General features: G+C 43.2%; 1 protein-coding gene across 1 annotated transcript in view; it reads right to left on the minus strand.

Moving 5' to 3' along the window:
* THOC2 (THO complex subunit 2) overlaps window positions 1-26,571 on the minus strand; it is a 165,620-nt gene that overhangs the window by 93,932 nt on the left and 45,117 nt on the right. The window contains exons 11-18 of the mRNA XM_056541081.1: window positions 25,596-25,768; window positions 20,960-21,155; window positions 18,508-18,549; window positions 17,341-17,471; window positions 16,537-16,638; window positions 3,743-3,827; window positions 2,355-2,448; window positions 645-725 (exon numbers count right to left, since the gene is read on the minus strand). Coding sequence (XP_056397056.1) covers window positions 645-725; window positions 2,355-2,448; window positions 3,743-3,827; window positions 16,537-16,638; window positions 17,341-17,471; window positions 18,508-18,549; window positions 20,960-21,155; window positions 25,596-25,768 — 904 coding nt within the window. The remainder of the gene's footprint in view (window positions 1-644; window positions 726-2,354; window positions 2,449-3,742; window positions 3,828-16,536; window positions 16,639-17,340; window positions 17,472-18,507; window positions 18,550-20,959; window positions 21,156-25,595; window positions 25,769-26,571) is intronic.

The following is a 26,571-nucleotide window of genomic DNA, read 5'->3' on the forward strand; positions in this document are numbered from 1 at the left end:
TAAATACACTGTACAGCATGGAGATTCTTGAGAGCTTTGTGAGGGCAAACTTCAACATAATTCACATTATGTAATACAAAAAAAGGGTCTCTTTGGTTTCACCTTTGCAATTATCACCATCCTTAAATGCTGTAGATTAATCGAATACATATTACATTAGTGTTGGCAAAACGTTCTAATTTCGACAGAACAAACCAACCACACCTAATGTGTATGGAGGCCTCCTAACTCTTCTCTCACAGCAACGGTTGATTGAAGAGAAAGTTAAGGGAGTTGGATTGAAGAGGGTTGAAATTTTCATGTTCAGAGGGGAGACAAGTCCTCATACATATCAGCCAGCTGCTTTCCTCTCTTTTTAAAACACATGCACATGGTAACTATATTATATGGTGACTGGTAGCATTGGGCTGATGTTAAGTTATAAAAATTGTATTGCAATATATAGGCTTTATGATCGGAAGAGACATTTTCTTAAAGGTGTATACCATACTGCCTGCCAGGTACATTCTAAAATCACCTTATGAAGGATACCACTTAATTGGCAACCTACACAGAGATTAGGTTTCTTACTTCACTGTTCTACATAAGTCACAGTTTTCTTAACAAAATACCATTTTGACATTAAGACGAAACATTACACTAACTTTGCAACCAGCTGGATATTGTGGTGTCATCATGCTTCATCTTTTCTTTCTCGGGATTTGCAAGTGCCTCAATAATACAGTCTGAATGTATAGTTAAAGAGAATGCAAAAAACAAGACATACTACTGTAAAAAAAAAAAAAAAAGAACAATGATTTTGATTATATATATATATATATATATTTATTAGATATATATGCTAATGTGCTGCAGAAAAACATTATCAAAAAAAACATATCAGCTTGCTATTTGCTTGTAACTAAGATGAAGACCTTGGGATGAGGCCAGAAGAAGCAAGATAAAGAAGAGGTTGGAAGTTGGAGACAAAACATTTGAAGAAGGATAGACTGCAGAAGGCCAGATACATCAGGAATTTTCTGGTAGAATAGGGAGATGGCAACATAAATGACGTATGAATGCTTAAAGGGTACCTCTCATCAAAAAAACTTTTAATATATTATAGATTAATGAATGCAGAATATTAAAAATGTTATTAAAAAATATGCTTCTTTCTATTTAATTTTCCACTTTGAAGAAATGATCATTAGGGGTCTCCCTACCAGTCCTGGCAGCAAGCATTTCAGACTCATGCTGGAGTCCTAAACACTACGAGCTGCCAGTCTGCTTTGTTCACAAAGGAGAACACTCAGAGCTGCCAGCCTGCTTTGTTCACAGCCTGTTAGGCTGTGAACAAAGCAGGCTGGCAGCTCTGGGTGTTTAGGACTCCAGCATGAGTCAGAAATGCTTGCTGACAGAAGCATATTTTTCATTAACATGCTATTGGAAAGTTTATTTGATGAGAGGTACCCTTTAATATTCTGTGATATACAGTTGCAATACTCAAAACCAATCAAAATATAACATGATGATTTTGACGTGATAACTAACCTCCCCTTTTTGTCAAATGTAAAAACCAATGTACTTCCGTATCATAAACAGAACTCCTTGGAGACAGCTCCTTAGCAAGTATGCTGAGAACGAGATATATACACCAACATTTTGTCTGGAGTTTATTTCTTGTGTCGACACTCAGCAGTATACAGTGGCAGTCACGCACATCTTAAGGCCTAACCAGCAGTCAACTTTAAACACTACTACTACTTATATACAAGTATATTAAAGGACTAATTATGGTGTCTATGTGTACACACACTATTAAAGATGTTCATGCTGTATTCACAATCCACAGGTGCCACATGTGGACGAAACCACACCCACATTCTGTGGCCTATTGGCACTATTTTTCCCCAGAAAGATCACATCTTTCCAGGCAAAATGTGGATGTAGTTTAACTAAGCATGCGTCAGGCCATGTTCACACAATGGAATTTCTGTGCAGAATTCCACACGGAGATCCACATCTTTCAATGGGACTCTGCTGCGCTGTTAACATAAATTTGAATTCCGTAGTGGAAATTCTTTTAAGAGGCTGCAAAAAGAATAGTCTGCACGAAAATGCATTTACGAGCAGTCCTAGTGCTGGCATGATCTGCTGGCGCTCTGTCAGGAGAATGACTGCACTGAGATTTTCCGTGCGGTCATTCCCCCGTGTGAACACAGCCTCAATCTAATGTCCTATAAGGCTGAGGGGTCAGCATTCCCTAATGCCTGTGCAGAGATGCTAAGTGAAAGTATATGAAGGTATTTTCTAGAACCTTATATTTAGAGTACACTTGAAGGTTTTCAAAAAAAATAAAGAAAATAAAAGGATACATGCAAGGACATCATAGTTTAGGGAAGTGAGATATTTCAATGAATCTACAACAGGTGTAATTAAGTTGTCATACTTCTGAATTTGTGAAAGTATCTGTGGAGGCAAAAATAAAAATAGGTCAAAAATCAGAAGGAAATGTTTTACATGAAGTTACAAGTTATTTTGTATATAAGAAAATATTTTCATTAGTTAAAGGGGTACTCCAGTGGAAAAGCTTATTTTTTAAATCAACTGGTGCCAGAAAGTTAAACAGATTTGTAAAGGTCTCCTATTAAAAAATCTTAATCCATCCAGTACTTATTAGCTGCTGAATACTACAGAGGAAATCGTTTTCTTTTTGGAACACAGAGCTCTCTGCTGACATCTCTGTCCATAGTAGGAGAAAATCCCCATAGCAAACATATGCTGCTCTGGACAGTTCCTAAAATGGGCAGAGATGTCAGCAGAAAGCACTGTGCTCCAAAAAGAAAACCATTTCCTCTGTAATATACAGATGCTAAAAAGTACTGGAAAGATTAAGATTTTTTAATAGAAGTAATTTACAAATCTGTTTAACTTTTTGGCACCAGTTGATTAAAAAAAAAAATAATAATAATAATAATACTAATAATAAAAGTTTTCCACGGGAGTACCACTTTAAATTTAATATGGGCCATAATAGACTTTACAAAAGTCAAACCCGTACGTGGAAATATAGGGCTAACACAGTACTACTCATGAGTTTCTATGGCAACTTTTCCTGCCTGTGGTCCTGCTATAGATAATGCTCTGTTCCTGAATAACAACTATATATATTCTACCTACCCAGTGCAGGAATCAGTGGCAGTTTTGTGTGTATACCGATATGAATGGTGATCTGCACTCAAACTAGGTCCATATTCAGGATGGATCTTCTGCAGAAATTTTCCAATGTGAGGAGGAGACAGTGCCCCAACTGTACAGTGGAGACCGGTGCCTCTGCTTACTTAGTGCTAGATAATGTTATATTAGCAGCTAAACAAAATGGATTCATGTGAATTTTGAAGCAGCTAGGGGAGGAGGCGGATAGGAAATGAGGAGTCTCTAACCAGCATCAAATATACAAAGATGGTTATTATAGCTTCTCTCCCACTTCTCAATATGCGGCTGCAGCTGGTATGACCCTTATGTGTTACAGCATTGTTGCCCCCAACACAAAAATATAAATGATGTGGGTTATAAGAGAACCCTTATAATTGTAAAGTTAGAAGCTATCCTAAACAACCATAATGCTGTATCAGTAAATGCAGTATCAGCTTTGGCTGTATAAGTTATTTCAGTTATAACAACACCATCTTCTCTAGCAATTACAAAGTCCCTGCAGACATATAAACACAAAGGTACGCTATTAAGTAACAAATAAACATACATAGTCAAACAAAATCGTTGGATTACTATGGCTTAGTTTTCCTATTTGCCGTCCCGATGGCTTCACATTTTCTTTTGTAAGACGTCTGAAAAGAATAAGAGGAAAAAAAAATTGAACAGTTGCTACATCAATAACATAAGGTTTCATGAGTGCTATTAACAAGTTAATTGGCCATAAACACATACCAAGTGGATGTAATAAAATAAAAGGGGGGAAGGATCCATAAAACAACTACAGGGGTCATTTTGTAACAATTCCAAAGGGTGAATGATTGCAGCTCCCTCTACATATATCATAACTATGAGCCAAAGATCTCTTAACATTTGCAGGTAATAAAAATATTTTTTTTGTCAACTGCCTATAAAATTTACTTGGAAATTGGGAAGGCTTCTGTAACTACTGGTAGAATGTTCCTAATGCGACCGGCATTTAACAACGGATCTGGAGTACGGAAAATAATTGGTTTATTGAAATGACTTTTTAGCTTATTTTTGTTAATGCAGCTATTAAAGGGGGACTACTTAGCTCAGAAATACAATAGACACTACTTAGACGCCTACACTTTTAGGCTTACAGCAAATGAGTACAATGTTAAAAACTACAGATTTGGAATCAACATATCCTAATAAATGATGGCTTTAGTTTAGGGTCGGTTTTGGAGGGGAGAGTCTCTTTAAGAACATTTTTAGCAGGTGCATTCTCACATCTATAACTCATGTAAATGGACTGTTTTTATCTTAGTGATAACAGGACTGCAGCGTGCATTCGTTTAATAGTGCTTTACACTGGCCGGTTCAAAAGGAATACTAAAGCGCCTGAAGCCCAAACTCAGCCAAAAACTTCTTAGTACGTAAAGCTGTGGAAATTACATCTACAATTCAGGTTATCTTTAGATGTTTTTTTAACCAGCAGGTTTTAGTAACACAGTTTCATTTATTTTTACAGTAAAGCTTGTGATGCATAAAGAAAATATTTTAGGGCAACATACCGAATACAGCTTATATTTAGGTTTTAAGGATTTAAAACAGGCAGGATCAGACAACCATCAGGCAAATAGGTCATGATCGGAGATTAGAATCTCGGATGCCCCACAAGTAACCATGCATAAATAGCTTGGCAGATTAGGTACTGTATATATAACACAAAAAGAAGAAGGCAAGGGTCTGATTCAGCTAAAAAAAAAAAAAAAAAATTCTGCCAAGGTGAGCATTATGTTCACAATTTACTGCATATTTTCTATATTTATATTGATTAGCCCCTTAACGACAATGGACGTAAATGTACGTCATGGTGACGTAGTACTTAGAGCACCATGACGTACATTTACGAGCCGACATGATCGCGAGCACCGGAGCGGTGCTCGCGTCATGCCCGGCAGGTCCCGGCTGCTATCAGCAGCCAGGGACCCGCCAGTAATGGCGGACATCCGCGATAGTGCGGATGTCCGCCATTAACCCCTCCGATGCAGTGATCAATACAGATCACGGCATCTGCGGCAGTGCGGTACTTTGCACGGATGATCGGATCGCCCGCAGCGCTGCCACGGCGATCCGATCATCCAGCATGGCAGTCAGAGGTCCCCTCACCTGGCTCCAGCAGTCTCCCGGGGTCTTCTGCTCTGGTCTGAGATTGAGCAGACCAGAGCAGAAGATGACCGATAATACTGAGCAGTGCTGTGTCCTATACATAGCACTGCACAGTATTAGCAATCAACTGATTGCAATGAATAGTCCCCTATGGGGACATAAAAAGTGTAAAAAAAAAAAATATAGAAGTAAAAAAATTTGAAAAATCCCCTCCCCCAATAAAAAAGTAAAACTTCAGTTTTTCCAATTTTACCCCCAAAAAAGCGTAAAAAATGTATACACATATTTGGTATCGCCGCGTGTGTTCAAGTCTGAACTATTAAAATATATTGTTATTGATCCCTTACGGTGAACAGCGTAAGCGTAAAAAAATAAAAATAAAAAAAAACAAAATTGCTGCTTGTCACATTTTATTCCCAAAATTTTTTTTTATAAAACATTAATAAAAAGTAAAACCTAAGCAAAAGTGATACTGATAAAATCTACAGATCATGGCGCAAAAAATGAGCCCTCATATCGCCCCATCTAAGGAAAAATGAGAAAGCCATAGGTGGTCAAAATAGGGCAATTTCAAACATACTCATTTTGTTAAAATGGTTTGAGATATTTTTTTTTAATCGATACAATTATAGAAAAGAATATAATCATGGGTATCATTTTAATCGTATTGACCCAAAGAATAAAGAAAACATGTCATTTTTACCGGAAAGTGTACAGCGTGAAAACAAAACCTTCCAAAATTTGCTAGATTGCGGTTTTCTTTTCAATTTTCCCACATAAATAATATTTGTTTGGTTGCGCCATACATTTTATGGTAAAATAAGTGATGTAATTACCAAGTACAATTGGTGACGCAAAAAACAAGCCCTCATATGGGTCTGTGGATGGAAATATAAAAGAGTTATGATTTTTAGAAGGCGAGGAGGAAAAAACGAAAATGCAAAAATAAAATTGGCCTGGTCCTTAAGGGGTTAAATTCACAGCATCAAAGTCGCAGCATATTAAGTTCCTATGACCATACGTTAACAACATAGGGTGTAAATGTACGTCCTGGTGCCCTGGTACTTAACGCACCAGGACGTACATTTACGCCCTATACATGACTGCAAGCACCAGAGTGGTGCTTGTGTCATGCGCGGTTGGTCCCAGCTTCTATCAACTGCCAGGGACACAACGATAATGGCGCACATCAGCGATCGCGCTGATGTGTGCCATTGACCCCTCAGATGCCGTGATCGATACAGATCACAGCATCTGCAGCAGTATGGCACTTAATATGTATGGTCGGATCACCTGCAGCACTGCCGCAGGGATCCGATAATCCAGCATGGCGGCCAGTGGTCCCCTTAACTGCCTTTGTCCATCTTTAGAAGTCTTCTGCTCTGGTCTGAGATCGAGCAGATCAGAGCAGAAGATCACCGGTTACACTGATCAGTGCTATACCCCATTCATAGCACTGAACAGTATTAGCAATAAAAGATTGCTATAAATAGTCCCCTATGGGGACAATTAAAGTGTAAAAAAAAAAAGTTACAAAAAAAAAAGTTACAAAAAAAAAAAGTGAAACATCCCCTTTAATATTTGCAAATGGGCTATCAATAAAAAGTACGGACCACGCAGCAAAAGATGAGCCCTCATACCGCCGCTTAAATGGAAAAAAAATGAAAAAGTTATAGGTCGTCAAAATAGAGGGATTTTAAACGCACTAATTTTGTTAAAAAGTATGTAATCATAGAAAAGTATGTAATCATGGGTATCATTATAATCATATTGACCCACAGAAGAAAACATGTAATTTTTGTAATGTAATTGTACAGCGTGAAAACGAAACCTTCCAAAATTTGCTAAATTGCGGTATTCTTTTCAATTTCCCCACACAAATAGTATATTTTTTAATTTCGCTATACATTTTATGGTAAAATAAGTGATTTCATTAAAAAGGACAACTGGTCGCTCAAAAAACAAGCCCTCATACCGTATTTATCAACGTATAACACGCACTGGTGTATAACACGCACCCTCATTTGAACAGGAAAATTTGAGTAAAAAAAAAATAAAGGGGTAGTCCAGTGGTGAAAAACTTATTCCCTATCCTATGGATAGGGGATAAGTTTGAGATCGCGGGGGGCCCCCTGCGATCTCTCTGTACAGGGCCCCGGCTCTCCAGCCAGATAGCGGGTGTCGACCCCCGCACGAAGCGGCGGCCGACACGCCCCCTCAATACATCTCAATGGCAGAGCCGGAGATTGCCGAAGGCAGGGCTTCGGCTCTGCCATAGAGTTGTATTGAGGGGGCGTGTCGGCCGCCGCTTCGTGCGGAGATCGACACGCCCCCTTCCCGCTGACTGTCGGGGCTCCGTATAGGAGATCGCAGGGGGCCCCAGCAGTCGGACCCCCGCGATCTTCATCCTTAAGATAGGGGATAAGTTGTTCACCACTGAGTCACCACTGGACTACTCCTTTAATATAAATTAAATTACTTTGAAGATCTGAACTTAATGTGACATCATTCCCCCCCATTTGCCACATAACTTTCCTGCTCCTCAGTCTGACCGCCCCCCCTCCAGCACCCCCCCCCCCGGTGCCACATCATTCCTTCCCCTTTATCAACCCCTGTGCTACAACACGCCCCTCCATCCCCCTGTGGCTCATCATTTACCTTGTTCCTCATTTGCCCCTATGATTTGTGATTCCCCTGTGCCTCACTTCCCCTTAGTGATCCCCCTGTGCCTCATCATTACCCCCCCCCCCCCAAGATTATCTGTGTCTTATGATTGTCCTCCCTCCTTCAACCCGATTTTTCTCCCCTGCTTTTTTTTCACATTTTATTTGACCTCGACTGGCCGTGCTTCGGCAGGCTCAGGTTCAGACTGTGGGGCTTTCGGGGCTACACGGCCAGTAATGGATTGAAAGTAAACCGAGTGACGATCCCAGCCGGCTCCTCTTCTGCGCTGCATCAGGGACGTCACTTTTACCCACTGCAGCTAAAGGGAATGATGAGTGACGTCCCTGACGCCACACAGAAGAGACGGCAGGGATCGTCACTCGGCACACTTTTAATGCTTTACTGGCCACGCAGCCCCGAAAGACCCGCAGCCTGAATCTGAGCCTGCCAGAGCGAGGCCAGGTGAGGTTAAATTTACAAATAAGCAGGGAAGAAAAGCCAGGGAAGAGAGGACAAAAAGCGCCGCTGTTTCAATCAGTGACTGGCAGATTTATCGGCGTATAACACGCAGGCAGGGTTTTTGCCTATAATTGTAGTTTTAAAAGTGCGTGTTATACGCCGATAAATACGGTATAAAAGTTATGATTTTTAGAAGGAGAAGAGGGAATAAACGAAAATGCAAAAATGAAAATTGCTGCGTCCTTAAAAGGGGTATTGCAGGAAAAAGGAGATTTTTTTTGTACTCACCGTAAAATCTCTTTCTCGTAGCCTTCATTGGGGGACACCTAACTGATGGGTATATGCTCCAGCCACTAGGAGGCGCTGACACTAGGAAAAAGAAAAGTCGGCTCCTCCCTGGCAGGATATACCCGCCCACCTGCAGTGAGGCAGCCAGTTTTGTCACAAAGCAGTAAGAGTAGCCCAAGAGGAAATACGTCCGAAGGACCCTAGAAAGGAATCCCAGAAATAACAGAGAACCGTATAAAGAAGAATTGGGTGGGTGCGGTGTCCCCCAATGAAGGCTACGAGAAAGATTTTACGGTGAGTACAAAAAAAAAAAAAAATCTCCTTTTTTCGGTCGCTCTTCATTGGGGGACACCTAACTGATGGGACGTACAAAAGTAGTCCCCTAGGGTGGGAAAAAAACAACCACCAGCGAAAGGGAGACAGTCCAAGACTGAACTCGCATGCCCGCAAGGACTATGGACAAGTCCCCAGGTCGGAGACATACAAAGCCCAGAACAAATGAGTTCCCGTAAGACCTCCCATCCAAGGAGAAGGACCAGAACACCCAGGGGAAGGTCCATCCACTATAGAGACCCAAGGCACCTGGGTCATATAGAGAGATGAGAAAACACAGGAAAAAGGGAACCAGATGACCGCGAAAAAAACTCTCCTGCGAGAAAACTTCCAGAAATAAGGGAAGGAGAGCAGAAATACCACCCTGACCAAAGGATCGCTGAGGAGCCGGGGGCTCGTCGCCACAAATCTAAGACTGAACCCTCACCAAGGCTTAAGGAATCACAGAGCCGCCTGAAAAAGAAGAAGGCACACCGCAGCATCCCAGGACAGAGTCCAAATCAAGGGGACCAACAGAGCGAGATCAGAGTGGACGGAGTAGACCTGAGCATCCTCAAGAAAACATCCCGTCAGAAGGGGAATGGAGGAGGACCAATGAGAGCCCAGCTTGGACTCCCAGGGTCCGGGCATAGGAAGAATTACTCCAGAAGACTGTGGAGCCAACGCAGTATAGCTGACCCAGACAAAAGGGTAAGAATGACATACAGAGCACTAGGCAGTGATAGAAGACAGAAAGTACACAAGCCCAGACTTGAAAGTCCACCGTTGAGTGCATGTTAGCAAAAACCAAAAAGAATCCCTCCAGGAGGGAAAAGACAAGGGCGGTTGAGAGGACAACTCAAGTAGAGACCCACGACAAGCACCCTGGTCCCCGCACTCCAAGAGAAAAGGGGCGCCGCAAACGCGCAAGGCGCAGAAGGAGCAGGGAAATGCAAATACTGGGTGGACGAAGCACCCAGGCACCAGCGGCAACCCTCACCGTCTGAAGGAGCCACCGTGCGAACCAAGAGAGATCGGAGCCCCGTACCCCGAAGCTGGGCAAGAAGACAAGACCCGCTGAGGATCAATCAAGAAAGTGACAAGGAGGTGCCAGAGTCACCCTGGACAGAGACCCCGGAAGAAAATACCCGGAAGTACAGGGAGGGGCAGAACCGACAGGCGCCCCAGCAGGCCCCATGTCAAAATAGAGGTGCTGAAACTGCCACGGAACAGCAGAGACAGACAAAATCACCGGAAGTCCCCGAGCAACAGGAAGATGGCTCCAATCCTACAACATGGTCCTAGCATATGTAGGAACACAGACATGAGGACCCCACGACAACAGTGGCGTACTGACATGGGGAAAACGCTGACATCCAAGGACCAGCCGCAAGGGAGGTATGCCCACAGCAGACCAACAGTGCAACATAAGAAAGAAGAACAGAGCGACCCTGCTGTTGCAGCAAAAGGCGCTGGAACCCACAGACAAACACCCACACCCCATCTCCTAACGGTGCCAAACACCAAGGCCGAAGCCACAGACTCAGAAGACAAAGCATGAACGTGGAGCAGAAAAAAGGGCCGACACAGAGTGACCTATAGGAAGAAGGGGAGCAGCCGGACCAGAGATAACTGAGCACCTAAGACAAAGGTGGAAAGGCGGGGAGGCCAATAAACCTCGCCCCCCAGGAGAGAGATAGAGGGAAGCAGAGGGACCGTGAAATGCATCCCTGACAACCCGTGAAGTGTCCGTGGGACACGCTGGGTCAGGTCCACGATACCACGCAGAACAGTGAGGTACTGGAACCCTAGCCCCAAAAACATCCGCCGTGAGACACTCAGCAGAGGAAAAACATGCAGACAACTGTCTGGCTAACTGGTGGGAGTCCCCAAGAGACCGCGAGCCAACCCAGCGGAAAGCTCACACCGTAGTGAGGTTGTGGAAGACCATCGCAGATACACCGGTGATGTTATGTGTAACAAGCGGTGCAGGAAAGCATGCAGACCACTACCTGAATGACAGGTACATGATCAGGAAAGACGAGTTACGTTATCGGCACCTCGCTCAGTAGTGAGGTACGGGAACTCCAGCCCCAGATACATCAGACGTGTGAAGTATGACAGGCGGCGCGGGCAACCATACAGACTACTGACTGGCTCACTGGTATGGGACCATAGCAGGGAAAGAAACACTCCGTCGGACGCCTCACACAATGGTGAGGTGCCGAAGAAGGCAGAGGCACCAGCTGGTTGATGCAGGACAGGCGGAGAAGACAACCCAGCAGACGAATGTCTGGCGTACTGTTATGGGTCCAAAGTAGACAACGATGCATCCCATCGGCACCCCACCAGCAATGAGGTACCGGAACCCAAGCTGCAGACACTCCAGCTGTCTGAAGATCAACAGACAGCGCAGCAGCCATGCAGATCACTGTTTGTTCAACCAGCATGGAGCCACAGAAGACAACCCTCTTACCCTCGGCACTACGCCGAGTAGCGAAGAACCAAAACCCCAGGTGCAGATACATCAGCCATCTGATGTATGACAGGCTGTGTACACAACCATGCAAGCCACAGTCAGGCTTACTGGCCTGGATTCACCGAAAACAATTACGCATGCCATAGGTACCTTACCCGGTAGAGAGGGACTGGAACACCGATGCATGACAGGAAGTGTAGTCAACTATGCAGACCATCGTCTGGCCTACTGACGTGGATCCACAGAAGACATTCATACATACCATTGGTACCTCGCTCAGTAGTGAGGAACCGGACTCCAGGCGCAGATGCATCATCCTGTGACCGGTGATGTAGGAAACCATCCAGACTTACAGGGCCGGGTCCATGTAAGACGTAGTAGTCCTGAAGGCACATCGAGTCAGGTCTCCATACATCGTACCCAGATAACAGAACTGCAGCCCCAGACACCTCAGCAGTAAGACGTGTGAGAAACGGCAGAGGAAACCAGGCAGACCCCTGTCTGGCTTACTGGTATGGGTCTGGAGGACACCTCGGGTCAGTTCTCCCTATACCGCACTCAGCAATGGGGCATCAGAACTGCAGTAACAGATACATTGGCCGTGAAACAAAATGCAAACGGCAGAGGAAACCAAGCAGACCACTGTCTGACTGACTGGTATGGGTCCTGAAGGCACATCGGCAGACCACGATACCGCACCCATCAGTGGGGTAACGGAACTGCAGCCACAGGCATCTCAGCCGTGAGACGTTGGAGAAATGGCAGAGGAAACAAAGCAGACCACTGTCTGGCTTACTGGTATGGGTCCTGAAGACACATCGGTCAGTTCCACATATACCGCACCCAGCAGAGGGGTATCGGAAATGCAGCAACAGTACATCAGTCATGAGACACGTGGCAAGCAGCAGAGAAAATCATGTAGACCATTGTCTGGCCCATCGGTATGGGTCCTGAAGACATACCAGGACAGGCCTCCACACACTGAACCCAGCAGTTGTGCAGACGACTGTCCGGCCCACAGGTATGGGCGAGTCATTCCGTCTAACATCTCGCACAGTAGAGTGGTATCGGTAGGCCAGCCGCTAGAGGAGGGAATTAAGGAACTCAGGACTTCAGGCATGAAAAGTAAACCAAATAAAAGGTAATGCAAGGATAAGCCACAAGAGGGCACCAGAGTACGCCAAATTGTCTGACAAGCTGCAGAATACTTGAACTATCGTATTATTATTATTTCTTTAGATTTTTTTTTTTTTTTTATAACTGTGCATAAATTGCAACAATTTGTCCAAAGGGGACTGAACTCCAGCAGTCAATTTTCCTGAGATGAGGAAAAACAGATAGCGGGCAGCCTCTGAAGCAGCGGCAGCACGGAGCAGTATGCTTAGAAGCGTCTGCTAAGCCGCACAGCCACGAGGCTAAAAGACAGAAAAGCAGCCTGGACAGGAGAAGCTCCCGCCGGGCCGCAGCTTCGGGAGGCTGGTGTAAAAATGGCGCCGCCTCCCGAAAAGGTGGAGGGGGAGGAGCTAAACTCCGCCGGAAGGCACCACTAGATCCTTTAAAACGAAAGCAGCCCAGACAGGAGAAGCTCCCGCCGGGCTGCAGCTTCGTGAGGCCGGTGCACAAAAACAGCGCCGGCTCCCGAAGGGCGGAGGGGGCGGAGCTAAACTCTGCTGCATGGAGCGCAGTGCACCCTGCGAAGTGCTGCCCGCATACAGGCAGAAGGATCCCCTGGAGCAGCGACGGCTCATGGCAACACTGCTGCCAAGCCCCCGCTTGGCTCCAGGAGAAGAGAGTACAAACAAAGCTCCCTCTGGGCTAAAGCCCTGGGAGCTAAAGGAGCGCTGCCGAGCCTAGAGTTGGGGGCGGGGAGGGGGCGGAGCTAGACGCAAAATAGACCCCAGCGCCGCCCATAGGGACCTATAACACTGCACACACTGAACTATTACATTGATCACTGGTTTCTCATAGGAAATCAGTGATCGATGATTCCGCCGCTTGACTGCTCATGCCTGGATCTCAGGCACTGAGCAGTCATTCGGCGATCGGACAGCGAGGAGGCAGGTAGGGATCCTCCAGCTGTCTTGTAAGCTGTTCGGGATGCCGTGATTTCGCCGCGGCTATCCTCCCAAACAGCCCACTGAGCTAACCGGTATGGTTTCACTTCCACTTTAGACGCGGCGTTCAACTTTGAACATTGCGTCTAAAGGGTTAATAGCGCGCGGCCACGGGTCCCGGCCGTTGTCCCGTGGCCCCGCATTATAGATCAGGAGCGGACACATGACGTTCCAGTACGTCATGTGTCCTTAAGGGGTTAAGGCCAAAATGGGCTGTGTCCTTAACCCCTTAAGGACTCAGTTTTTCAGTTTTTGCATTTATGTTTTTTCTTCCTTACCTTTTAAAAATCATAACCCTTTCCACCTAAAAATCCATATTATGGCTTACTTTTTGCACCACAAATTCTTCTTTGCGGTGACATTGGTCATTTTATCCACAAGTCTACGGCGAAATGGGGAAAAAAAATCATTGTGCAACAAAATGTAAGAAAAAACGCCATTTTGTAACTTTTGGGGGCTTCCGTCTCTACACTGTGCATTTTTCAGTATAAATGACACCTTACTTTATCCCGGTGTCCTGTAAGCTGTTCGGGAACTTCATCGCGGCGGTCCGGAACAGCCCAACTGAGCTGCCGGGATACTTTCAGCTTCACTTCAGATGCAGCAGTCAACTTTGATCGCCGCGTCTGAAGGGTTAATACAGTGCATCACTGCGATCGGTGATGTCCTGTATTAGCCGTGGGTCCTGGCCGTTGATGGCCGCCGGGACCAACTCGATATGACGTGGTGTTGACCCCGCATTATATCGTGGGAGCCGGCGCAGGACGTAAATATACGTCCTGCGTCGTTCAGGGGGTTAAAATGGGCACTGTCCCTTAGAAAAATAAAAACTTGACATGTCACAGGGAGATACTGAAAGTTTTAAATCGGTCGGGTCTCAGTGATGTGGCCCATGGAAAACAAGCCCGGAGAAGTGCTATTCACTTCCTGGCTCATAGTGATCTGTGTGTTAAAATGAACAAAAATGAAAAAAGTATTTTTGTCTAATAAGATCTATTACATATGTTACTTAAATTCAGTTGCACTACTGACCTATGCAAAGTTTGTTGAAATAACAGGAAGGCTTTAGGGTCTTATGTATACAAGTTACCAGTAAGATATGGAGAGCTGAATGTGGTAAATGTGGCCATACATTTTACAATGGCCAAACCTCTCGCACTGGAGAAAATTCACCCCTAGGGGTGTTTGACAGCTGCTTATTCCTCCCTCCCGACAGAGAACAAGTGCAGGCTAAGCTGGCCAAACCTGCATGTGTATGGGGGACAGAGTCAGGAGGAATATCTAAGATGTATGGAAAAAATATAGTTCTATAGTGGAAAAGGGAAATCACCCCCTAGGTTAGGAGTAGAAACACTCTACTGCAGTAAGAAGTGAAAACAAAAAAGAACTGTTTTGGGCATTTTAGCAAATTGTATTAACCCCTTAAGGACGAAGGACGTAAATGTACGTCCAGGTGAGGTGGTACTTAACGCACCAGGACGTACATTTACGTCCTAAGCATAACCGCGGGCATCGGAGCGATGCCCGTGTCATGCGCGGCTGATCCCGGCTGCTGATCGCAGCCAGGGACCCGCCGGCAATGGCCGACGCCCGCGATCTCGCGGGTGTCCGCCATTAACCCCTCAGGTGCCGGGATCAATACAGATCCCGGCATCTGCGGCAGTTCGCGATTTAAATGAACGATCGGATCGCCCGCAGCGCTGCGGGGATCCGATCATTCATAACGCCGCACGGAGGTCCCCTCTCCTTCCTCCGTGCGTCTCCCAGCGTCTCCTGCTCTGGTCTGTGATCGAGCAGACCAGAGCAGGAGATGACCGATAATACTGATCTGTTCTATGTCCTATACATAGAACAGATCAGTATTAGCAATCATGGTATTGCTATGAATAGTCCTCTATGGGGACTATTCAAGTGTAAAAAAAATGTAAAAAAATGTAAAAGTAAAAGTAAAAAAAGTGAAAAATCCCCTCCCCCAATAAAAAAGTGAAACGTCCGTTTTTTCCTATTTTACTCCCAAAAAGCGTAAAAACATTTTTTATAGACATATTTGGTATCGCCGCGTGCGTAAATGTCCTAACTATTAAAATAAAATGTTAATGATCCCGTACGGTGAACGGCGTGAACGAAAAAAAAATAAAAAAGTCCAAAATTCCTACTTTTTTAATGCATTTTATTTTTAAAAAAAATTATAAAAAATGTATTAAAAGTTTTTTATATGCAAATGTGGTATCAAAAAAAAGTACAGATCATGGCGCAAAAAATTAGCCCCCATACCGCCACTTATACGGAAAAATAAAAAAGTTAGAGGTCATCAAAATAAAGGGATTATAAACGTACTAATTTGGTTAAAAAGTTTGTGATTTTTTTTAAGCGCAACAATAATATAAAAGTATATAATAATGGGTATCATTGTAATCGTATTGACCCTCAGAATAAAGAACACATGTAATTTTTTCTATAAATTGTACGGCGTGAAAACAAAACCTTCCAAAATTAGCAAAATTGCGTTTTTCGTTTTAATTTCCCCACAAAAATAGTGTTTTTTGGTTGCGCCATACATTTTATGATATAATGAGTTATGTCATTACAAAGGACAACTGGTCGCGCAAAAAACAAGCCCTCATACTAGTCTGTGGATGAAAATATAAAAGAGTTATGATTTTTAGAAGGCGAGGAGGAAAAAATGAAAACGTAAAAATTAAATTGTCTGAGTCCTTAAAGCCAAAATGGGCTGAGTCCTTAAGGGGTTAAAGAGATCCCGGAAAAATGTACATTTTGATGGGTCAACTAAGACTAAGGATTAAAAAATTGTATCCAAAGAAATTTTGTTAAAAAGGGCAAAAATCCTTCACTGTACTAAAACAAGAAAAGCATATACATCTGAATACTTACTTCATAATGTATTTGGCTCTATCAATTGTTTGTGCTTTAACTTTTACAAGCAATGGATGATTATTGTAGGTTTCATTCTTCCACTGTCCATATAGACGATACCTTGAAATAAAAAATATACTGTTATTACTAGAGCGATAATAGCCTTCCATGATAGGAATGATATAAGCAATAATATTAAATCATTTGATGCTATTTTAATGAATATCAAGATCCCAAATCCACTTCATTCCACATTCAGTAGGACTGTTTCAGATGAGTGGCTTATGCTGTATTCATGGGGATATATGCATATAAAAGCATGTGGTGTTTCAAAAGTAGTGCTGGACGGTATTTTGAGAAAAATCTGAATAGCCACATTAAAAACAGACAAAATGCCACAAAATTTGAGGATTCCAGCACCCATTGACTTCAAAAAAAAATTTTGTTAGGTAAAATCACTGTACTGTTTATAGGGTTTGCCTGCTCTTTCACTATGCTCCTGGTATACAGATAATATAGGAGTTGCTCCTCTATTAGTTAAAGAGATTCATTGCATAAAAATAAGCGCTTCCCCTAGAGGACTCATCTTGCCCTTGCATTACGTGGCCAAGCCACAGATTTTAACAGATTTGTTGAAGGTAAAAGAAAATGTTTGAGGAGTTTGGATTGTGTGAGTAAAGAAAGCATAGGGGCATCTGCAAGGTGTCACACAAAAAAGCAAAAATGCAACAGCAGTATATTTATTTAAAAAAAAAAAAAAAAAAAAAAAACACCTAACAAACTAATGTGGATCTTTTAACAACCAGCACCGCTTGAACTTACCTGTATTGGTATGGAAAGGTTTTGATCATGCCCCAAAGTTCTTCAGACAAACACGCATTACAATCCATTAACGTTAATGACGGAAGTAAAACTTGGTCTGTGATGCTTAGAAAACAACTAAACAGGATTTCCTGTAAGTAAATTAAACAATGGATAGATCAAAAGAATTGATAACAAGCCAAGTGATTTCCACATAACTAACCAAAAAGAAAATAAGCAACACGATTCCCATTTTATTGTATGTGATGAAAGGCAGGAAAACATACGGCTTGTCTGATCATCCTACTTGAGTGACTGGAGGATTGCCCCATACACAGAGATTGAAGAGGTCACCTTCTGGACACATTTTATTTACTCTCTCAGTGATCCTAGTGCAATTAAAAGGGGTTGTACAGGGAGTGGGCAAAGGTAATACCTCTAGGTTCCACTTAAGTTTGCCCTCGTCCTGGAGGTATAGTCCTAGAGGGCAAGTTTAGAAAGCGACCATCGCTTGCAGAAGAAACCATGCCTGTATGCAATGTTTAATAGCCATACAGTGTTGTTGATGTTATGGCGATATCGTACAGCTATTGGATATTGCATACAGTTGTGGTTTTGCCCAAATGCAATTTGGTGAACCCCCTCCCACTGGCCTCAGAAGGTATACTTCAGAGAGCACTGTGGAATCTGTTGGCGCTATATAAATAAATAAAAGATGTGGGAAAGACGGAGATGGAGAACTGGAGATCAGAAGATGCAACACCTTTTCTGCTCTCCAGGCAAACTCTTTAGAGGGGTACTTTCTCCCCCCCCTCCCCCCTCTCTCAATGCAAGTCTATGGGAAAGGGGGGGGGGTTATTATTTATTTATTTTTTTACATTTTCACATATCAAGGTGCTTGTATACATTTACTTGAAACAGACATACTGGAACAGATTTATCAAAACTGAAGGAACAACTGTCTTCGTTGTCCATAACGCCAAATCATGGCTCATGTATCATTGCTATGTTAAAGTGAAAGCCAAGCTGTGATTGGTTTCAGGCAGTTTCGCCCTATATGTGCGATGTGTATGCATTTGATCATATGTGAACTAAAGCTTTTCATTAGATTATTCTTTCTGTAGTTTTCTCAGACATTACTGTGTTACAGTAAGGATACACATTTTTGTATTTAAACACCACACTTACCATTTTCTCTTTATCGTCTACTTTATTTGACTCAGACTGAAACTGAGGGAGGGAAAAAAAAACACCAATTATACTATTTGTATGCAATTGTTCTGTAACGCATGACAAGTGAAGCACAAAATCATTTTAAAGCAGAACGATTCATTAATGATTTTGACATTAAACGGAACATAACCACTTGTTCCAAACTAAGTGCGGCACTAAAGGAGTTTTCTTCCGACACTAAATTTACACAGTGCACTAATCTACAGATGAAAATATAAGAATTCCTAGAAGAAAATACAATTCATAACAGATTCCCTAGGGCAGACATGTCACTAAAGAAAGATCAAAATTCACTGAAAAAATATATAAAATTTCAGGAGAGAGACAAAAAAAACTTGAGACATCAAACAGATCATTTTTAATAAATGCTTGTTATGTCTCATGAAACAACAATTCTACATAAACAGTTAAGACAAATGGTGACAGGTCTTCTAAAAATTAGCTGGGTAATCTAACCCAAATATATAGGAGGTAATGTATAAACCTAATGTAAAGATAAAGTGGAGTATCACACCTGTACAGTTCTCATTTTCCTAACCGCCTCGGGACAATTTACATTGTCATGGGCAACTGCTTCAAATCGCTTTTACAAAAGTTTTGATACATTCATCTCTAAGTATTCATGTACTATATATTGTGGGAGGTAAGATGTTGACATAGGTTAAACTTTGGAGCCAACAATTTCATGCAGGGAAAACAGAATGCACATGTATTTGGCAAATCTCCCTCTCTGCAGCATATTAGAAGCAGTTACTTCATACAGCCAACTGCAACCAGATTGTGTGTTTTCCCCCTTATGGTACCCATGAACATGGAATTGCTGTCAGCTGAATATCCCACTCCCTTCATACACATGAACACTTGGCTCACATAAGCATTAATGTGCTCATAATGTGAGGTTAGTCTCTGCCAGACTTGTTATACCATACATCATGTCCATTTCTTTTCCTTTTCCTCTATGGAAACCACATTACAATGGTAAGAATACTGTAAAATCATGCAGATTTTAACCCCTTAAGGACCAGACCAAATTTTAGCATTTTCATTTTTCTTCCTCGCCTTCTAAAAATCATAACTCTCTTATATTTCCATCCCCAGACCCATATGAGGGCTTGTTTTTTGTGTCACCAATTTTACTTTGTAATGAAATCACTTATTTTACCATAAAATGTACGGCGCAACCAAACAAATATTTACGTGGGAAAATTGAAAAGAAAAACTCAATTTAGCAAATTTTGGAAGGTTTTGTTTTCACGCTGTACACTTTACGGTAAAAATGACATGTTTTCTTTATTCTGTGGGTCAATATGATTAAAATGATACCCATGTTATATGCTTTTCTATATTTGTACTGCTTAAAAAAAATCTCAAACCATTTTTACAAAATTTGTATGATTGAAATTGCCCTATTTTGACCACCTATGAAACTTTCAAATTTTTCCGTATATGTGGCGATATGAGGACTCATTTTTTGCGCCATGATCTATAGTTTTTATTAGTACCACTTTTGCTTAGGTTTTACTTTTTATACATTTTTATAAATTTTTGGGGAATAAAATGTGACAAAAAAGTAGCAATTTTGGATGTTTTTTTATATTTACGCCGTTCAACGTTTGGGATAATTAACAATATATTTTAATAGTTCAGACTTTTACGCACACGGCAATACCAAATATGTGTTTTAATTATTTTTTTACGCTTTTTTGGGGGTAAAATGGGAAAAACTGACGTTTTTATTGGGGGAGGGGATTTTTCACATTCTTTTACTCTATTTAAAAAAAAAAAAAAAATTTTTACACTTTTTATGTCCCCATAGGGGACATCAGTTGATTGCTAATACTGTTCAGTGTTATGTATAGGACAGCACACTGATCAGTATTATCGGTGATCTACTGCTCTGGTATGCTCGATCTCAGACCAGAGCAGAAGACCCCGAGAGATGGCCAGAGCCAGGAGAGGGGACCTCCGGCCGCTATGCTGGATGATCGGATCCCAGCGGCAGCGCTGTGGGCGATCCGATCATCCATTCAAAGTACCGCACGGCTGCAGATGCCGTGATCTTTATTGATCACGGCATCTGAGGGGTTAATGGCGGACATCCGCGCGATCGCAGATGTCCGCCATTACCGGCGGGTCCCTGGCTGCCGATAGCAGCCGGGACCTGCCGGGTATGACGCCAGCACCGCTCAGTGCTCGCGATCATGGCGGCGCGTAAATGTACATCATGGAGCGCTAAGTACCACATGACCATGACGTCCATTTACGTCCATTGTCGTTAAGGGGTTAAGGTATTAACAGAATAAGCAACTGCTTATCAGCAATTGGGGAAATAAGTCAAACTAATACAACAGAAAAGTAAAATGTATTCATCACAATAGCAAGTAAAACTGAAGGAAAGGACACAAACCTCTTTCATAAAAGCTTTGCCCAATCTGACAATTTTTGCTAGCAAAATGGGATCATGCGATAGGTATGGTCCAAGGAAACAGAGCATACTGAAAACATCTCTTCTTAAATCATCAAAACATTCCAATGGTTTGGGGGCCTTCTTGCTGCTCAAAGAGAAAACACGAGATCCCTTCGCACCTTTAGGGACTCCCACCCTAGGAAACAACATAAAAATGCATTAAAAACAAAACCTATTAGATATGGAATGAAAAATTTCAATTGTGTGACCAGCTGCATTTATGGTTTAACTAAAAATTGTATTGATCCATTAATGAGATAAAAAAGAAAAATGGAGGCTTATATTAATATGTGCTTTTTAAACTTCTCATTCTTTCATATAACTGCGTTGTTTTTGGGAGGCACAGGTACCATGGGCAGTGACTGCTGCCTCTAGGATTACTGACACTAAACAAAAAAACTAAGCTAATCTAGGCTGGGCGGTATACCGGTTCATACCGAATACGGAAACTTTTGGGCTGCACGATATGAATTTTTCCCGTACCGCAATACCGGTTGGGCCCCTCCCCCTTCAGAATGAATTATCAGCCAAGCGCTGCGCTGTCGAGGAACTAACCATATGTTACCCGCCAGCGCTGTTCTTCACCCCCCCAATTAATCATCAGCCCAGCGGGGTACTACTCACATCTCACCTGCAAACACTGCCCTCCTCCGCACAGGAACTCACTGTACGCCAGTGGTCTTCAACCTGCGGACCACCAGATGTTGCAAAACTACAACTCCCAGCATGCCCGGACAGCCAACGGCCCCCAACAAAGAGGAGGAGGGCAGTGCTTGCGGGTGACATATGCGAGTAGTACCCGGCTGGGCCGATAATCATGTGACCCGCCAGCGCTGTTCTGCTCCTCCCCAATTAATTATCAGCCAAGCGGGGTACTACTCACATATGTCACCCGCAAGCACTGCCCTCCTCCTCTTTGTTGGGGGCCGCCGGCACTGGAACTCCATACTGTACGCCAGTGGTCTCCAACCTGTGTGTTGCAAAACTACAAGGCTGTCCGGGCATGCTGGGAGTTGTAGTTTTGCAACAGCTGGAGGACCGCAGGTTTGAGACCACTGCTGTACGCTGTATCCCTATGCCCGGGCTGCAAAAGATGAACAAAATAAACTTTAACTTACCTACGTCGGCCTAACGCTGGGGACGGGAACGTCGGACAGCAGTCAGCCTATCACCGGCCGGAGCGATGTCCCGCCCCGGTCAGTGATAGGCTGAGCCCACTGTCATGAAAGAAGTCGGCCAGAACTTCTTACATGACAGTGCGTTTAACCTATCACTGGCTGAGGTGGGACAGGCTGTCTGACATTCCAGTCGCAAGGAACAGCGTGAGGCCAATGTAGGCAAGTTAAAGTTTATTTTCTTTATCTTTTGCAGCCCGGGCATAGGGATACAGCGTACAGCAGTGGTCTCAAACCTGCAGACCTCCAGCTGTTGCAAAACTACAACTCCCAGCCGTTGGCTGTCCGGGCATGCTGGGAGATGTAGTTCTGCAACATCTGGAGGTCCGCAGGTTTGGAGACCACTGGTGTACAGCGAGTTCCAGCACCGCCAGCCGCAACAAAGAGGAGGAGGGCAGTGCTTGCGGGTGACATGTGAGTAGTACCCCGCTGGGCTGATGATTTGGGGGGGAGCAGAACAGAGCTGGTGGGTAACATGATTTTGGGGGGGGGAGCAGAACATCGCTCGCGGGTCACATGATGTGGGGGGGTGAAAGAAATACCGTTATATACCTTGGAACCGCCATAAGTTACAAAACTACCGCTACACATATTGGGTCATACTGCCCCGGCTCTAAGCTAATCCATTAGTAGAAAAGCAGGAGGAGGAGCCACATAAAAAAAAAGGAGAAAGATGAACTCTAGAACCAAGTGGTTGCTGTGTTTCCCAATCAGAGGAACAAGATTTTTCAGTGAATTTTTTTAATCTTCTTTGGGGGACACTAGTATCATTAGATGTCAAAAAGCAGTTCCTGAGGTGGGAAAAAAATAAGGAGCTGAACGAGCCATCGCCACCTGCAAAATCTTGCGCCCCAGATCTGCATTGGGATGGGGGGGGGAGGCTCTTTCCACCTGTGCGATCGGATATAATCTCATTCCACTGTTTTCCAAAAAGACCAAAATCAATGAAAGGACTGCTTGAAAGCCAAAAATCACACCTGCCACTCCCTAAGTCAAAGAGAACAACAAATAGCCACAATGTTTACTGCAGCAAAAGCTACACTGCTGGAAGAATTCAGAGAAGCAAAATTCAATGGGGATCAAAAGTTTGGGCACCCCAGGTAAAAATTTGTATTAACGTGCATAAAGAAGCCAAGGAAAGATGGAAAAATCTCCAAAAGGCATCAAATTACAGATTAGACATTGTTATATGTCAACAAAATTTAGATTTTATTTCCATCATTTACAATTTCAAAATAACAAAACAAAAAAATGGCGTCTGCAAAAGTTTGGGCACCCTGCAGTTATTATCTTGTACTGCCCCGTTTGGCAAGTATCACAGCTTGTAAACGCTTTTTGTAGCCCGCCAAGAGTCTCAATTTTTGTTTGAGGTATCTTTGCCCATTCTTCCTTAAAAAAGTCTTCCAGTTCTTTGACATTTCTGGGCCATCTGTCACGTACTGATCTTTTAAGGTCAATCCATAGATTTTCAATTATGTTGAGGTCAGGAGATTGTGAAGGCTATGGCAAAACATTCAGTTTACGCCTCTTGATGTAATCCCCCGTGGATTTCGAGGTGTGCTTAGGATCATTATCCATTTGTAGAAGCCATCCTCTCTTAAACTTCAGCTTTTTCACAGATGGCATCAAGTTAGCATCCAAAATTTGCTGAAATTTTAGTGAATCCATTTTTCCTTCTACTCGTGAGATGTTCCCTGTGCCACTGGCTGCAAAACAACCCCAAAGCATGATTGATCCACCCCCATGCTTAACAGTTGGACAGAGGTTCTTTTCATTAAATTCGGTTTCCCTTCTCCAAACGTACCTTTGCTCATTCTGGACAAAAAGTTCAATTTTAACCTCATCGGTCCACAGAATTTGTTTCCAAAATGCACCAGGCTTGTCTATGTGTTAATTTGCAAAGTTCAAATGCTGATTTTTGTGGTGAGGACGCAGAAGAGGTTTTCTTCTGATGACTCTTCCATGAAGACCATATTTGTACAAGTATCTCTTTATAGTGGAATAGTGTACCACAACTTCAGTGTCTGCCAGATCTTTCTGGAGGGATTGTGCAGTCAAACGTGGGTTTTAAATTGTTTTTCTCACAATCCTGCGAGCTGTTCTGTCTGATATTTTTCTTGGTCTTCCGGACCTTGCTTTAACTGCCACTGTTCCTGATGACTGACATTTCTTAATTACATTCTGAACAGAGGATATTGACATCTGAAAATGTTTTGCTAACTTCTTATAGCCTTCTCCAGCTTTGTGAGTGTCAACTACTATCAGTTTCAGATTTCTAGACAACTGCCTAGAAGAACCCATAGTTCTGGTTGTTAGGGCAAGGTCAGATGAGTCTGGGCATTTAAAACCTTTGAGATTGACATCACCTGGTCTTCCCAGATGATGATTGAGAACAATCCATGACACTGGCAGGTCTGAGCTTTGCAAAGGGGGCAGTGCATGCTATAAGTTCTGTAGGGTGCCCAAACTTTTGCAGACGCCATTTTTTTGTTTTCTGTTATAAAATCTAACTTTTGTTGACATATTATACGAATGTCTAATCTGTAATTTGATGCCTTTTGGAGATTTTTTCCATCTTTCCTTGGCTTCTTTATGCACATTAATACAAATTTTTACCTGGGATGCCAAAACTTTTGATCCCCACTGTATAGGTATTGTCTAACATTGTGGATCTGTAGGACAAGATATGTAAGGTGCTAACCTAGAGCACCAGAAAGAATGCAGACTTGTGCAGTTACTTTAACTAGGTGAAAACTGCTTTGAAAACACAAGGAGATAAAAGGTTGAGAGGAAAGCAGTGCAATTAGCCCTAAATGCCGATCTGTCAACAGCTCAAATGAGTCTGAATCTAAAGAGTCTGTAAGAGATGCAGAACTGGCCAATGGAAAGGTGGTAGACTTAGACAGATGGAAGACTGAAGGTCAAGAGAAGGAGATGCTGACCGTTCAGAAATTTGATATGGAAAAAATGGATAAAGGATATGCTGACCCCACTCACCATGCAGTGAGGAGATTAGAGGCACTGGTTGCATTTAAGGGGTTTTAAGTATCCACTGGGCCTAATATGTAGAAATAAAAACCTAAGTACCACTTGTCTGTGTCCGCCTCCTTCTGACATTAGCCTAAAATGGATTAGCTTAGAGCCAGTGAACAGGCAGAGCCTGTTAAGAGGAACATACTCAGTTTTTGTCCTCAGCATCAGCCTCCTAGTGGCAGCAGCCTATACCCATGGTACTGGTCTGCCCTAATAGGACACTCAAGAAAAATAATTTATACATATTGACAATAAGCCTAATAGACAATTAAATATTCAATTGAAAATATAATTAAAAAAAAAAAAAATACACTCATTCCAAATTTACAATTTTTTAGCATCTAAAACTAGATGAATAATGTACATACCTTCTATACAAGTGCTCTATAGTGACATGGATAAGGTGACACAGTGCTAATGCGATAGGCTTATGTGATGTGGCATAGAATGGAGGCATTTGATCCATAATGTTTTGAGCATGCTGCCAGTCCCCAATCTTTAGCAGTGCTTCAAGCAATCCAAGCTTCTGGTTGTCCGGTGCCTAAAAAGATATCAATCAAAATGTGAGCATGCAAAAGAAGAAGTTGCCATGACAGCTGTCTTAAACACAACACAATAGTCACAACTGGAAAAAAATAGGTTGCAGCCCACTTATAACTAGAAGAATTGACTTCCGGTTCCGGCGCGGCCGATGTGAGTCGCAACTCAGAAGGGCTCCCGCTCCCCGCCGCTAAGTACCGGCATTGTAGCTGGCCCCCAGTAACGGATCGCGCATTGGGAGCTTCAGTTACTTACAGGCAATCCCCCGGAGCGCCGCGATGGAAAAATACATACAGTGGAGCAGCCAGCAGCAGACCGCGGCCTCTGCTCTCCCCGCTGTCTCATGCGACATGTCTAAAATGGCCACCGGGCCCGCGAAAGCGAATGTAACCGCTGCCACCAGTGAAGCATTGCGATCATTGGTGGCGGAGAGCATGGGACTCCCCGCACCGGAGCCTGCCTGTCACCCGGCGGCAGGGATAATAAGACCCCCGTTGGCTGACACAATAAAGCCACAGGGGGCTGAAACAAGACAGCCCCGCCCCAGGCGGCCAGAGGGAATCAGCCACTGCCATCACAGACATCTCAGGCAGAGGGGTATGAGGATGCTATGGACACCAGCATACCTGCAGCACAGACAGACAAGGCTCTCTAAATCAGGAACATCAGCAGGTCAGTGCTCAACTCACAAAGGAGAGACCTCAATTGTTAGAACCAGCTCCCCATGCCTCACAAGGTGCTACTTTGCATATTGATTACCAGCAACTGGCTGCTGAAATGGTGCAGAGGCTTGCCCCTAATGTG

Source organism: Hyla sarda, chromosome 9, assembly GCF_029499605.1.
Source record: "Hyla sarda isolate aHylSar1 chromosome 9, aHylSar1.hap1, whole genome shotgun sequence".
NCBI classification, from domain to species: Eukaryota; Metazoa; Chordata; class Amphibia; order Anura; family Hylidae; genus Hyla; species Hyla sarda.